Below are 14,992 nucleotides of genomic sequence, written 5' to 3'. Positions count from 1 at the left end.
TAGTGGAACTTTGAATTGTTTGTCGTGCAGTATTACAGGAAATGTAATTCAGTATTACAGGAGAATTTTACCCTACAACAGTAGCATTAGTTATCAGTTTTATTCTTCTTGGCTTACCTACCATAAATACATCTGTAACTATATGAATATTAAGCATTGCCACCTTATCTTTTATGACAGTTTGGCTTTGTGTGTCTTACTGTTTTAAACATATTGGATATTAGTCATGAATTATGAATAATTTTGATTTCCCCCCTATTTCTTGAATTCCTAAAGGCAGACACAAAGAATAATATGGATCACACAGATATGACCAGTTTTGTGTGAATTGCGTAAATTAAAAAAATACTTATAAGCTTTTCTTCCTTTGTATTCTTAAAATTATTTTGCAGATGGTGTTGCATTAATGGCTTAAATGTTTCCTAGCATTGTTTGCCCAAACCAGCATCACTACTATTCTAATAATTCTGCAGGATGTGACCCGCTTCCCAAAGCCATTACAAAACTTAATATTTTTTGTCTCCTAAAATGCTTACAAAATATGTATCTGTAATTGCTTTCCTGTGTAAAATGTATTTAGAATGTATTTAGAGTTGGATCCTGTGCAAGAACATAAATTTACAATGAAAAAATGTGTAAATGCTAATAGAAGCAGTTTTGTTCCTTGTAACTACTGAGTGTTTCTGCTTTTTGACCCCAAATTGCAGTACTTTGTTCCTGTACAGGACTTTGCATTTTCTTTCCTTCTTCTTTTTCAATCTGCCTAAAGGCAGGCTTTGAATCAGTTGTATTATTATCCTTATATTCTATACAAATTTAATAGAAAAGAATGCCTGTTTTTATTCTACATGTCCTGGGAGTACTTTTGAAAGAAAGTCTAAAAATAGATTACATCTAAGAACATCACATATGTTAATTAAAAAGAAAAAAAAAAAGAACAACAAAACTTCACTGAAGAATTACAAAAAAACTCAAACCATTCAGAATTGTTATTTGAACTTGGTATTGATCTTTAGTTGCAAGGTAAGTTTAGAATTCTTTTGGTTACTAGGTTTTTGGATTTCAGACAGTTTTTGTGTGATTGAATCAGGCAGAATGGAGAGATGCAGGAATTTCTCTATGGAGGAAAAATAAAGCTATTTTAAAGTGAAGGGAGAAGACATTGCCTGCTTATGTTCCAGCAAGCCACAAAAAGAAATTATGAAGAGCTATAAATATTTCTAGGTGAGTAAAACCTGATCAGAAAGTACTGATATAAACTATATGGAATTTTAAAAAAAAGTTTGGAACAAGAGCTAAGAAAACGAAGAAAAAAAAAAAAAAGAAGAGAGGGTGATTGGAAGCCTGATTGGTTTGTGTTGCTTTTTCAAACCAGCTGTGGGAGGCTGTTTGGCGATGTTTAGTGGTGTGAAAAAATGATGACCATTATTCATAGGACAAAGGATATTTTTAATTTTTTTTTTTTGAAGGTTGTTGAGGCTTTCAGTAAGAATGTAGAGAAAATAATGGCAATCAATGAAGACAGTAAAGCATTGTTTTCTTGTGATGAAGTCAAGGGACCGGCAGAAGTTCTGCTGTAGAAAATCAGACCTGTTACGTAAAGCTGCAAATCCAAAAGCTCTAGTGTGTTGTGCTTCCTCGGGACAGATGTTTTTACCATGTAGAAACTTGGTGTTTTTACCATGGCTGGCCTTTGAGTTAGGAAGTTTCAAAGAATATTCTCTTTTCAGTATTCTCTCTTCAGCAGCGACTTCTGAAGCCTCTCTTCCCGAGGCTGATCTCTCCTAGCTTGCTAGGAAGCGTTTATCTTTAGCTGGGTAATTTTTATGCCTCTACTGGTATGATCCTAGTAAGTACTGTAGGGTACAAGCAGATAATCAAAAGGGATAATGGTAGAGCAGTTGAGGTTACCAGCACTCGTGTGAGGATGTGAGAAGTGACTGAGTGGTCACTTTCCTAACTGGTTGTAATACAAAATAAAACGAGGTTGCCAAAGTGACAGCAGTTTTCTGTTGTTCTGTGCTTAGATTGTAATAACTTTGGGACCGTGATTTTTGTTGTGTTTGTAGCTTGTCTAAGTAAAGTGATGCAGATGTGGTTCTACAAGGAAATGCAGCTACTGCATCAGTAACATCAGTAATAATAGGCATACACAGCTCAAGTTCTTTTTACATTATTTATCCGCTGTTGTGTAATGAAAAACAACAGCTATTAAGGACAATAAGCTTGTCTAGTGCTCCAATTCATACCAAAACAAGATTAAAGAACCAATGAATACACATATAATTAAGCAAGTGATTTGCACTGTGGTAAAATCAACCCTCAGCTGTATGTTTTTCATGCATTACAATGTAGAAGGGTTGCAAAATAATCAGTAACACCTAGGAGCATCATTTAGCTGAATTCCTTTTTTCAGAAGGTAATCCCTTTCTGCCTACAGAAAGTTTATGAAATGATCTTTGCAAATTATTTACAAAATCAAAGGGATGTGTTCTTATCCAGCGTTTGCACTGTTTTTTTTTTTAGTCCAGTATACTGTATCCAAAGACATGTTGTGCTTGCTTTATTGCCTGCTGTATTGTCAGCTCAGGGTTCTGCTGTGGCCATCTCTCCTGGCCTATTCTGCAGCACTGCACATCCTTGTACAAGAAGTCTGTATAGTTAAAAGCAAAAGCTGGGCACCTAATGTGCTTGTGTTTGATTTGAAATGATTTCAGCGATGGTGTCTACGTGCCTGATATAACATAGGGTTACTTGAGCTTAGCTTGGGTATCAGAAGTAGCTTTGCTAGAATATGATTGAAAGATGAGGCAGCTCGTACCAAGTCCTGTGCTAACTTCTGATAGTAGCTCACTCGCCAAGATAACGTGGTTTTATGTCAGTACTGCAGTAAAAGCCTTCTCAGCTTTTTATTGGTACACTTAAGAAGCAGATGCTTAGTTTTTTATTTTTCCATCCCAGTAGATGATCATAGCAATAGATAAGTGTTTTTTAATGCTGCACAAGTAGCAAGGTAGCAGGCAGAAGAATTTCAGAGCAACTTGGACAGTCTGGGGAAATGACAGCAATCCCTTCAAGGTCAACAGTTCAACAAAAGGAAATGCCGAGCACTGCATCTGGGGAGGAATAACCCCATAGACCAGTACAGGCTGCTGTGAAGCCGGCTTGCAGAAGAGGACCTTGGGGTCATGATAGACATCAAGCTGACTGTAAACCAGCAATGTACCTTGAAGTGAGGAAAGCTGTCTCCTGGTGGCATTGGGCAGAGCACTGCCAACAGGTCAAGGGAGCAGGTCCTTCATTTTTGCTCAGCACTGTTCAGGCCTCTTCTGGAGAGTTGAGTCCAATCCTGGGCTTCCCAGTGTACATCAGGAAAGGCTGAGAGCGCTGGGATTGTTCAGCATGGATGAGAGAGGGTCCAGGGTGTGTGTGTGTGTCTTGCTGATATGTATAAATAGATGCTTTTTATGGGGATGTAAAGAAGACAGAGCCAGATGCTTCTCAGTGGTAGCCACTGATAGGCCAGGAGGCAAGAGGCACAAACCAAAATAAAGGAAATTCCCTTTAAACATAAGAAAACACTTTACATGAGAGGGTTGTCAAACACTGGAACAGGTTGCCCAAAAGGCTGGGGAGTCTGTCCTTGGAGCTGCACAAAACTCAGCTGGATGAGACGCTGAGCAACCAGCTCTAATTAATTCTGATTTGAGCAGGGGAGTTGCACTGGATGATCCTCAGAAGTCTCAACTTTAACAACAGTGTGATTCTGTGATCTAAATTCTGAATGACCCCTCACCACTCCCTTCAGATAGAGGAAGGGACTGACTGGTTGTATGGACTTTTAATTCTGATTCTGTAAATACAAACTACAGAATCACAGAATCACAGAATCTCTAGGTTGGAAGAGACCTCAAGATCATCGAGTCCAACCTCTAACCTAACACTAACAGTCCCCACTAAACCATATCCCTAAGTTCTACATCTAAACATCTTTTGAAGACTTCCAGGGATGGTGACTCCACCACCTCCCTGGGCAGCCCGTTCCAGTGCCTAACAACCCTTTCAGTAAAGAAATTCTTCCTAACATCTAACCTAAAACTCCCCTGGCATAACTTTAGCCTATTCCCCCTCGTCCTGTCACCAGGCACATGGGAGAACAGGCCAACCCCCACCTCGAAACTACTTACGTAACTGTCTATTACTTTGTTCCTGTTTTTGTCTGCTGTAAAACATTTGTAGCCCTTAATTGGTAAAATAATTTCTTCCTAAATTTGTAAACTTTTTTTAAAACTTTTTTTTGAACAGTGAAAGCTTTAAATGATGCTATACTGTTTGCTTTTTTTTTTTTTTCTTTTTTTTTTTTCAGCCATTCTTACATTGGCCCAGATTACAGTGCACAAAAAACCACTGGAAAAATCTCTCTAGAACACATCGATGCTGTAAGTCCTCTGTGCTTATTGAGTTATAATATAAGTTGAATATGTTTTAAGGTCGAACTCCTTATGTACAGGCAATATAGCTCTTTTTTATTTTTTAATTCAGTATTTGTTGTGTAACTGTTGAGAATGGCTTAAATGAAGTTGAGATAAATTTTAAAAGGGAAGAGTTAACTGAAAGTGCATCTAATCAGAATTTAGACTGGAGCTATAGTGAATTTGCTTAATTTGCTGCTTAATTTTGTGTACTTTCACAAATACCTAACATAATCACAGAGATTAACAAAATTTTCATACTTAACAATATTGCAACTTAAATTTATTCCTAGTCTTTTTTTTATCTGAACTTAGAAATAGTTTGTTTTCAGTACCCATCTTAAGCATAACAGGGTTCCTTTGGTGGTGCAAAACCCCAGTAAACCTGAATGTCACATTTTTTCATCTCTGAGGTCTTGCTTTATAAGAAATAATATTCTTCAGATAAAAAAATCTGCAGATGAGTTGCAATGGATTTGACTCTTGCTTGTAGTTTCTAAAAGATGTTTAAACAAACACAACATCAAAACAAACAAACAAAAAACAAACCAACCAAATAAACAAACAAAAAACCAAAAATCTCAAACACAGGTCACCTTGCCATTCCAGAAACTAAATAAGGAAGAAGCAAGAAGCATTGAAGTAGAACTGTGAATGTATCTTTCCTGACAGCAATTATGCCTTTGTTACATCGGACAGAAGATATTCTGGTATTACCACCAGTGCTACTGTCTTTTGGATTTTCTTCTCAAGAGGGTTGTTGTATTTGATAGCTTAATGGCACTTTGGTGTTATCATTAGTTCCTAGGCACCCTGCACATCCGTATCTTCTCAGCCATTGGCATTTTCAAGTGGAGCTAATGATTCATCACAATAAGCTTATATCCTAAAAATGATCGGTATGTCTTAAACCATTTTTTCTCTTGACAGCTTTCTGTGAAATCGTTCCCACTTTGCATGCGGCAGTTGCACAGAGCCCTGCGTGATAACCACCATCTGCGGCACGGAGGCCGTATGCAGTACGGGCTCTTCCTGAAAGGCATCGGTTTGACTCTGGAGCAGGCACTGGAGTTCTGGAAGAAGGAATTTATCAGGGGGAAAGTAGATGCGGACAAGGTAATTCAACAAATGAAAAACACATAAGAATGTGAGGATGTAGTTATTGTGCATGTCTGCTAGATATTTGTATAGGTGCTTATTAAAGAAGATAATTTTACAAAAGGTACAGTGTTGTCTTTTAAAATAGTTCTTCCCTTTTTTGTTACAGTTTTATTAAGTTTTTGGTCGTTCTCCTGAAGCATGGCGAAAGCAGGCTAGCCACAAAGCCAGAGGCTTTTTTAGATGAGAACTAGAAAATCTTGTTTTTCCACTTAATCACTGGGAAACCAGTGTTGTGTATGAAATACAAGTACTGTGTGACTAAATTGATTCACTTCCCCATGCAGGTGAGTGACCAGAAACAGTACTGTCTGCAAGGAGAGGTTAGCCTCTTTTATTGGTTCATAAAAATAAAATTAGTTGGACAGTTGTGTGAGAGGTAAGATTACATCAGTAAATTTATAGTCTAAAAAGAAACAGGGCGAAAGAAAGGTATGCTTAAAGAAATAGTGAGAAAACACTGTTCAGTGCCGTAGGCTGTGTTGCTGACAAATTAGGGGCCTAACTCTTGCCAATAATTCTGAGATTATCATGAAGGAGGAAAGTGTGACATACGTGTGCTTTGAGAGCATGACAAAAATATGGTAATTTTTGGAGGTTTGTGACCTGCTCCTTGTTTTACTCAGTCTAGAGTTTACACAGGTAAAAGCAAGCAGGTGTCCTGACTTACCTGTATGCTTGGCCTGTGGCATGTAGCATTCAGGATTTGAGAGTGTGATCTTAGAGCAGATGTTTTACACCTTATGTCAGTCTTGTTTGGACTATGTTACTTTGCATTTAATGTTGTGAGATCGTAGCTTTCCAGAATACTATGACGTATTTGGGAGTGTTTGTCAGATTATTTTTTGTTAGCTTAAGTTCTTCGAACTTGTCTCTTTAAAAAATGTATGGGGCAAACCAGGAGTGCTGGCTATAATGAATTCTGGTTTTCATCTTTTCTTTCAAGTCCCGGAAGATAGGTCAACTGGTCTGCAGATCTTTTCGGAAAGGGGAGGGGATGTGAAGACAGGATTTTAATAAGGACTTACATCTCCATAAATTTGTCTCCCTTATTGGGACATGATTTAAGAGGAAATATGTGTATTATTAAAAGAGAAGAAATCCAGGACGTAATCCTGTACAAAGGGTTCAATAAAAGATTTCAAGATAGGTAATAACTAATTTTGCAGGTGAATGCTAATTAACTACTTGTTGAATTCAGGAAAATGCAGACTTCTCATTTGCAGTTTCCTATGTTTAAAGGAAATTGATAAAATCAAGCCATCAGAAGCAAAAACACAGTGGAAATGCGTTTATTCTGACTTAAATACTGTGTAAACAGTGGAATGTCTGATTCCACCTGTTTGTGCTTTGACACTAGACACGTGCACATGTATGAAGACATGCATGCATCTTGTGTCCTGTTTTCAGTCAAGTTTTATGACCCTGGGTTTACCTATGGAAGTTAGAAAGCATGTTATGAATGAAGCAAGGGGTTATAATTACTCAATTTTTCACAAGCAGGCTTCTATTTCATAATTCTGCTCATGTTCTACGTACCAACTTCAGACTGGGGTGGAAAGAAAAAGCTGACTTTTCACACCCATAACTGAAGTCAGTGGTCTGAGATTTTCGTAGTAAAATGTTATATAATGTTTAATGTCCTAGAAAAAATGAAGATGAATGCCATTCTAATCAGTATTCTCTTCTTTTGACATTTTTATTTCCTGAATCATGGTATATTTCCTTTCCTGTTGAATAGAGGTAATTATACTGTTTTGTCCTACTGGGGCATTTTGAAGATATATGAATGGTATCCTGCTAGAGATTAAGGTCAATTATTCATAACTGGGTGGTGGATTGCGAAGAGGGGAATGTTTGAATCTCTGCAAATGGTTATGATTTCAAAATTGTGTGTTCACATGAATCTTGAAGAGGCAGTAACATTTACACTGTTTTTCAATCCTGAGTTTCCTTTGTGCACAGCTTGTAGAAACTACATTCTTGTACTTCGTGTAGAGACTACAAGGAATGAGCTGAAACAGGTAGTGATCCTCTGTGTGGGGGAAAGTGGTGGAGTAGTAGCATGGTCACAACAGAGACAAATGCAGAGCACAAAATAAAATATGCTTTTGCTTCAGGCACTGTAATTAAAATTATTCTGCAAATTGCTAGGCTAAGAGTGCCTAAATGGTAAATTATTATTGTTCAGATGATCAGATCAGGTGTCAAATGGTGGGAGCTGTGTTACTTCTGACTGAATGGTTATACTATTTGGTTCCAGTCATCTGATTTTCCTGGCTCTTTCAAGTTTTTTTTCCAGGTGATCTTAGGAGGTCCTTGGATCTGATTCCAGAATGAGGGCTTTACCTTGACTGCAGGCAGCTGGTGGGGAATGTTACCACCAGAGCCAACCAGAAATGCCATGAAGGGGTTCCTTAGGGTGGATTATGATCTCTGATCCCCTTTGAATTCACTCCTCTTGCCTCTTTAAAAAGCCTGTTACTTACCTTTCATATACTCCTATTGTCAGAGGTTACAGTCAAAATGAGGACTGTTTGTGGCATGCAGTCCATATGCTTGGAAGTTTTGAAGACCCAACTGGACAAAGACTTGAGCAGCCTGGTCTGATCCCTTGGCTACCCTGCTGTGAGCAGGAGCTTGGAGTAGAGATCTTCTGAGATCCCTTCCAGGCTGAAGTACCCTGTGATTCTGCACACATACACCTGATGAAAGGGAGAAGTAAATTTTTGCGAGGGCCAGCCACTAGAGGGAGACAAGAGCATAAGGAATAAGCAAATAAAACATTCAGATCCAAGGTGTGTATGCTAGGATGCTTTGTGGGTCTGTACATTTTTAATATAAAAACAAAACCATATTTTTGCATGAAAATAGAAGTAGGCATCTGATAATGTGCTGAGCAGTGCTTTTTAAGCATGCACAACTCTTCACAGTGGAATTTGTAATGCACAGAATGACGTGGTGGGTCTTTAAAACAACCTCTGCCTCCTTAAATCCCCTGGAATATATTCTTTATCAGTAAGTTGATTGCATTTGATTTTGGTATTTTACTTTCTCATTTGCTTGAGATTTGAGGGTTGATTTGCAGCTAGATTCCTTTTTTTTTTTTTTTTTTTTACTTGTCCCTTTTATACTGGGTAATGGAGCCTACTATTTTGGGAACATGTTTTGATTCACAAATCTGAAAAGGATCTCTATTCTGTCATGTTCAATTATAATTTTCTAATTGGATGTCATTTGCTTTTATTCTTGAGTTATTTAAACTTTACAAATCTGCCAGAGCCCAGTGATATGTTTAACAGCAAGCCACAATATTGGGCATCTAAGAGAAAAACAAAAATCAGATTGAAATTCCTCTATACAGATTAAAATTTGATCTTTTCTCCTTCCTTGTACATCAGTAGTACTGATGCAAATCGATGGCTAAGCGTGCATTCCCCGGAGGTGTGTGAAGGCTACTACAGTACTTGAAGAGAATGTTTGCTGTCTTTTTGGATACCAAAAATGTAATAAGTGTTGCATATATTACCTGTAAAGTCTTACCCCTGTGAAATCTGTGGAAGATGCACGAGTTTATTGTGGTAACAAAGTATTGATGATATAGCTAAGTGTGGTGCTCTTGCTTGCATTGGCTATTGGAGGAGTAGGTGGTCAAGCTCTTTATTGAACTATATTTTTGGGTTAAACTCCCACAAATTCCTACTAGTGACTGCAGAAATGATCTTCATTATAACCACTTACTATCTGTATTCCTCTCTCATTATTTAGAAATGATCATTTAATATTCTAGCTGTAGTGAGACAGAGCATACGAGCTTTAAAGATTTGGGGTGAATAATTTTTATTCTGTATTGGCAAAAATGACATTGTAGTCATAACACTATTATATGAACAGCTATGCTTACATGGTATAACTCAGCATAAAGAAAGTCAAAACACTCCTATATGCTTTCAAACGCTTTTTGTGTTCTACAAAGTTAGCTCTTGAAGCTGCTTTAATAATAGGCTAAGTGATTTAATTGCCAGAAGAAACATGAAAATGTATTTTCAGTTAAATGTCTCATTTTGATTCTCAAACTTAGTGTTGAATTTGCACTGTCTTTTCTTTCAAATCAAGTTTAAAGAAGAAAGAAAACAAAACATCCCACAGTAGCATACAACTGTTAGGGGGGTTTGAGAAAGCAGATGCTCCAACTGCATCTTGTGCATTTAGGCTTAAAGTTTAATAAATAAATAAACATTCAATTTAAATTTCAACCTCAAAGGATGAAGAAAAGGACCTTCAGATTTCTCTATTCCTGAGTTCTTTTGTGTATTTGTCTTTTTTTTTTTCCTTTTCCTTAGTATATCTCTTTGTGGCATTCTTCTGAACAGCCAGATCTGTGAGATCAGAGAACTTTTGCAAAACTGGAGTGAACAAACAGACCAAGCTTCCTGTTTAATGCTGCAAAGGCTGTTCAGCTTCTGATGTACTAAACACCAAGAGAGAGATGTCCATAGTCTGAATGCTCAGGGGTTGTTACTTTCTGGAAAACAGCTTCACGGTAGTGAATCAATCGAGATCTCCTTTCATATAGCTCACTTAATCTTTTCTGCATATTAATTGAAGCCTGGAGGTTAACAGGTGCATTGTTCGAATGGGACCGTGCTAGCATTGAAGGTGATACTCAGGTGAAAAGAGAGATACAGCTGCTGGGATCGATTAGCTGGTGTGATCTCAGCTGAAGAAGAGAGTCTGGAGTTGGTTTTATAATAAACAATAAACAGGAGAGGTATTGTCTGTGAATTTGTCTTATAGTCGGAATTTATACAGCTAGACACGAGAATGAAAAGCATGACTTGAAACCACAAATGCAGGGATTGCTGTTGTTGCATCTGAATCAAGGTGAATTAATACAACATCCCTGTTGGCTGTAGTTGGAAGAGGATTTTGTTTTCTTGCCTTTGTCTCTGGTTACTTTCTAATAAGAAGCAGTGAGCAGTTCCACACAAATAATTGAAAATCCTCACGTCAAACTAGGAATTTCTTGCAAAACCTCTGTTGTGTGGCCATGAAGTTTAGTCCAAAGAATCATAATATCCTCCTTCAGCTGAATGGAAGTATTTCAATTGCCATTACTACGTGGTTATTTTTGGCGATAAGCATATCAAAATTAATATGTTAAATCTGTGCGGGATTCCTGCTGTTGTATATAATTTTTATCTAAAGTTGTGTTTTATCAGAGGGGATTTTTGCCCTTCCTGTCCTGTGAGCCCTCATTTATGCTGTCTGGCATTCTGCTCCGTTCTCTCTTGTGGAGCAGTGTTTGAAACACTCAGATGAGTGCTGTTTGTGCATTTCTGACAGACCAGTCTACATGGTTTGATTTCTTCAGTTTGTTTTGTATACCTGTTGAAGAAAATAGTCAGAAAAAGATCTGTTGTGGGCTCTGGAAGTAGGAGGACCAAGGAGGCATGCTCCTGGCACTTGCCTTTGATTATTTCTCAGAAGCGTGCTCAAATGTGAATGACTTCTTGCAGATTCTGCTAAGTCATAGGAAGGAAAAGATTCCTTACCGACTGTATCAGATGTTGTAAAGTGTATTAGCAGTGGCTATAAACATAAATCACTGGCCTGTGGCTGGAAGGAAGTCACTGTCAGTGTTGTCTTTGTTATTTATTTCTCTTCAGTGTTGTGGACAGCGTCGTTCTGCGAAGACTCCAGAATACCAGCTCGTCTAGTTAGGGCCAGAGGTGGCTCTTTGCTTCCCATTTAATTAAACGTTGTGAGATCAAATCAAAATAGTTTCAGGTTGTTTGCTTTGGTTGGCAATTTTTATTAAAACTTTAGGAGTTAACAAGTAGAGAATTGCTATTCTTTAAATAACGTGCCTCGTTGCATTTAAGGACATTACTACATGCTTACTGAATGCACGAGTCATAATTCAGATAATGCAAACCAATGGATACAGTGTCTGTTTTTCTGACATACACGTATAAGAAATCCTGACTTTGCTGCAAAGGAATTTAACAGTAACATCTACATTGTTCACAACCCTCACACAAATATATGCAAGCTTGTAGGTATTGCTGCTCTGACCTTTTTATTAAACTAGTAATACAGATGGGTTCTGTGGCTGTCTCTCTCTTAGTCTTACTTTTTTTTTTTTTTTTTTCAAATTGAGCAACTAAACGAAGTACATCATAGCTGCGGCTGACATATAAGAAGTCAGTTGATGAGAAATGAGACATGAATATAAAATTAGGTGTCTAAGCCCTGTATAGCTTTTGTGATACATGGTAGGAAAGTCCCACCGCTTATTTCAGCAAAGCAAGATGAAAGTAATCAATCTTTCACCATTCCTGCCAGTATATAACGTATGTGCTCATCACTGAAGTGGTACTGTTAACCTACAACTAACACTATATATATGAATATATCTCTATATAATGACTTTTATATACATATATCAATATATATGAATGGTACATGATTCAATTACATTCAGAAGTTTTTAAAATTCCAGTAAGAATGGCAATACATGGTAAGTGGTGCATGGTGGTGTACTATTAAATTGAACTAGTCAGTCTTGATGTTATTAAATTTGCTGTTGGGATATACACTGGTAATGGGACAGTCCCCCTAGTGAATTAATGGCTCATTTTCATATCAGTTAAAGGAGTTACTGATATTTCCAAAATTAGCCACCTTCAATTTCGTTTTTCCCAGTGGTAGCTGTTGTGTCAATTCCCTGTACCTTTGATGGGGAATAACCTGCAGCCTCACTTGGTGTCGTTTTTTTTCAAGGTGCAGTAAACTTTTGTTTTGCCTACTGTGTATTTGGACTTGTGAGCACTAAAAGGAATAGATCCAAACAAAAAGCTGACTTCTTTGGTTCTTTTGAACCCTTTTAAGGGTGTATTTTAAACATTACTGTGTGACCTTTTAAACCTAAGGACTTTCCTGGTTTAACAATAAAGTTACGGATACTAAAGGGAAGGTGTCTTTGGGACATAATTATGTAGATTTGAGAGAGAGATGTAGTTTTAATTATGCCCTGTAGCAAATGTAGAAGCATATTAAACTCAATCATGCTTCTGTGTGTTTTCCTCTGAAACTTGCTTTACTCAGGCCTTAAATTACTCATCAGCACATTGGTGTACCCTAAGGTTGTCTAAGCTAACTGAATATTGACAAGAATCTGATTCATTATTTGTCATTTTATATTTAACATGTCTTTTTTATGGCAGTATTTTTTTACAGAGTCTTTGTTTAAAAAAACAACAATTTAGAAATAAATAAATTTGTGTAATAAATTAAAAATTTTAAGGCAATACTCCCAAGTGAAGTGGAGCTGGTACAAAAATACATTATTTTTCAGCATATTTTTGTTTCACGGATGGTATTCAAAAAGATCATGACTGATGAGGATATACTAGAAAAGAAAATACTTTTTGGAGTTGCTACCAGGTATCTTAATTTAATTCTTTTAAAACTAACATTTTTCAGTCTTTCTTGTGAGGCCAAAGGTATAGTGACATTTTCCTGTGATTGCTCAATTTAAAGTATTTTTTTTTAATCTGTTAAAAACGTATCCACCTTACTTCTGCTTTTCAGTTTTCATCATTTAACTTGCATTATAAGGGAAAACTTCAGATTGTCTTTCAGCCTGTGGCATGTCCTAGGGGCAGAGAAGAATGTAATTTCAGGATACTAATTATTCTACTGGCATAGTGTTTTTTTTTAATTGGTCTGTCTACTGTAAAGAGGGATAGGGTTGGTTTTCTTTATTACCTATTTGGCATTGCAATCAGTATTTACTAATCTAGTATATGAGCAGGTTAGCGATACAGTTTTTGCACTGACAAGAATGAAAGCAACAAAAATCTTTCCTGTACTGAAACTAATTTAGAACTGAATCCAGTCTTTTTGACATATTTCCAGGGAATAAACATTTTGGGGCATTTCTGTCCCTACTGTTATCTTTTCTGAATTGTGTGAATAGAAATGGATGTTAAAACCAGACTTTTAATTTTCTGAGATTTTGTAGCCTCAAACCGCTTCTCAGACTTGCGCTTTATTATCACTGTAGAAAGCCTGTGTATTTGTTAGAAGAGGATTCCATCTGATTAGCCATTACAGCAGCAGCAAGTTAGTACGTTGGTGACATTTCAAGGAAAGTGATAGATCTGTCTGTCTGGTTGCCATAAGTTCAGTGATTGTGAAATATCCGAGTATCACTAAGTAAGTTCTTTGGCAGGCTGTCTTGAATACCTTCCTAACAGTACAGCTTTATCTTTAGAGCAATCTGCTGAAAAATACCTGCTGCATGTTTCCGTAATGCACTGAGCCTTTCTGGCTGTTTACCCCAATTTCTGAGACAGACGTTCATGTCTTTTGAGATGCAAATCTATTCACCTGTATCTTCTTATTAATGTCCAGGAGGAACTGAGTGACATGCCAGATCTCTTCTAGTTGTGTTCCTGTGGTTTTCTGAACAGAAAAATACTGGTTTTGGTAGAGTACTTTATTAATCCTGATATAGTTGTTTGAAACTAATTTAAAATCATTTTATTAGATGTTCAGTTTTGCTGTAATTGTATATATTGACTTCCAAAACAAAAGCCAGTGTCCTGTGTACTGTCTCTTCTGATAATGTCCACGTCATTGCTGTAACATCACATAACTGTCATATTCCATACGTCTGTATTCAACCAGCAAATCGTGGCTGTGTTTCCTAATCAGTCATCATGAAAAGCAGCATGTTGTACGTATCCAACGTGCAATCTGCTGATATACCACATAAGCTTAAATGTAAATAAGAAGGTAGTTTTTACTTTCAGGATTGATTTAACAATTGTGCCTTGTGTCTTCTGAAATGTAATGAAGCTCATGAATAAAGACAAGACAGTTCTTTTAAATGTGACTTGTGCTGTGCACTATTTATGTTTCAGAAATTTTCTATATCAGTCTGAGAAAGGTAAATTACTAGGATCAGGATATTTCAAGATGAGAGAGGTTACTACTTCTTGAAAGTAAGACACTGATTTGATACTGTAATGTACAGTGCTGTTTAGCTGAAAAGCAAAATTCTGCATAACGTGTTATGCTCTGGCTTTTCCTGTTGTGTCCCTTCTGTAGTCCACTCATACAGCAAGGAAAACACAGTGTTTCTCTTGAATATATGTACCTTTTAACCCCCTGTACATAGGGGAACAGAAGCTAGTGGTCTTTCTATAGTCCATATTCCTTTGGATTTGGTGTAAATTTGGATTTAAATTCCTATTTTTTTCTGATGGATTTTATTGGAGTTAGTCTTGAGGCTTGAGAACTGGGCCAATAACAGTGAGGAAATAGTTTTGTTTAAAAAGAAAGGCTGTTTT

At 37.0% G+C, this 14,992-nt stretch overlaps 1 protein-coding gene across 3 annotated transcripts in view; it reads left to right on the top strand.

The window, feature by feature from the left end:
* PRIM2 (DNA primase subunit 2) overlaps positions 1-14,992 on the top strand; it is a 104,545-nt gene that overhangs the window by 55,726 nt on the left and 33,827 nt on the right. For all 3 annotated transcript variants that reach the window (XM_072036320.1, XM_072036321.1, XM_027455068.3), the window contains exons 9-10: positions 4,367-4,439; positions 5,403-5,588. In XM_072036320.1, the coding sequence (XP_071892421.1) occupies positions 4,367-4,439; positions 5,403-5,588 (259 nt within the window). The remainder of the gene's footprint in view (positions 1-4,366; positions 4,440-5,402; positions 5,589-14,992) is intronic.

This window comes from Anas platyrhynchos, chromosome 3, assembly GCF_047663525.1.
Source record: "Anas platyrhynchos isolate ZD024472 breed Pekin duck chromosome 3, IASCAAS_PekinDuck_T2T, whole genome shotgun sequence".
Classification (NCBI taxonomy): Eukaryota; Metazoa; Chordata; class Aves; order Anseriformes; family Anatidae; genus Anas; species Anas platyrhynchos.
This window is presented reverse-complemented; position numbering and strand designations above follow the sequence as displayed.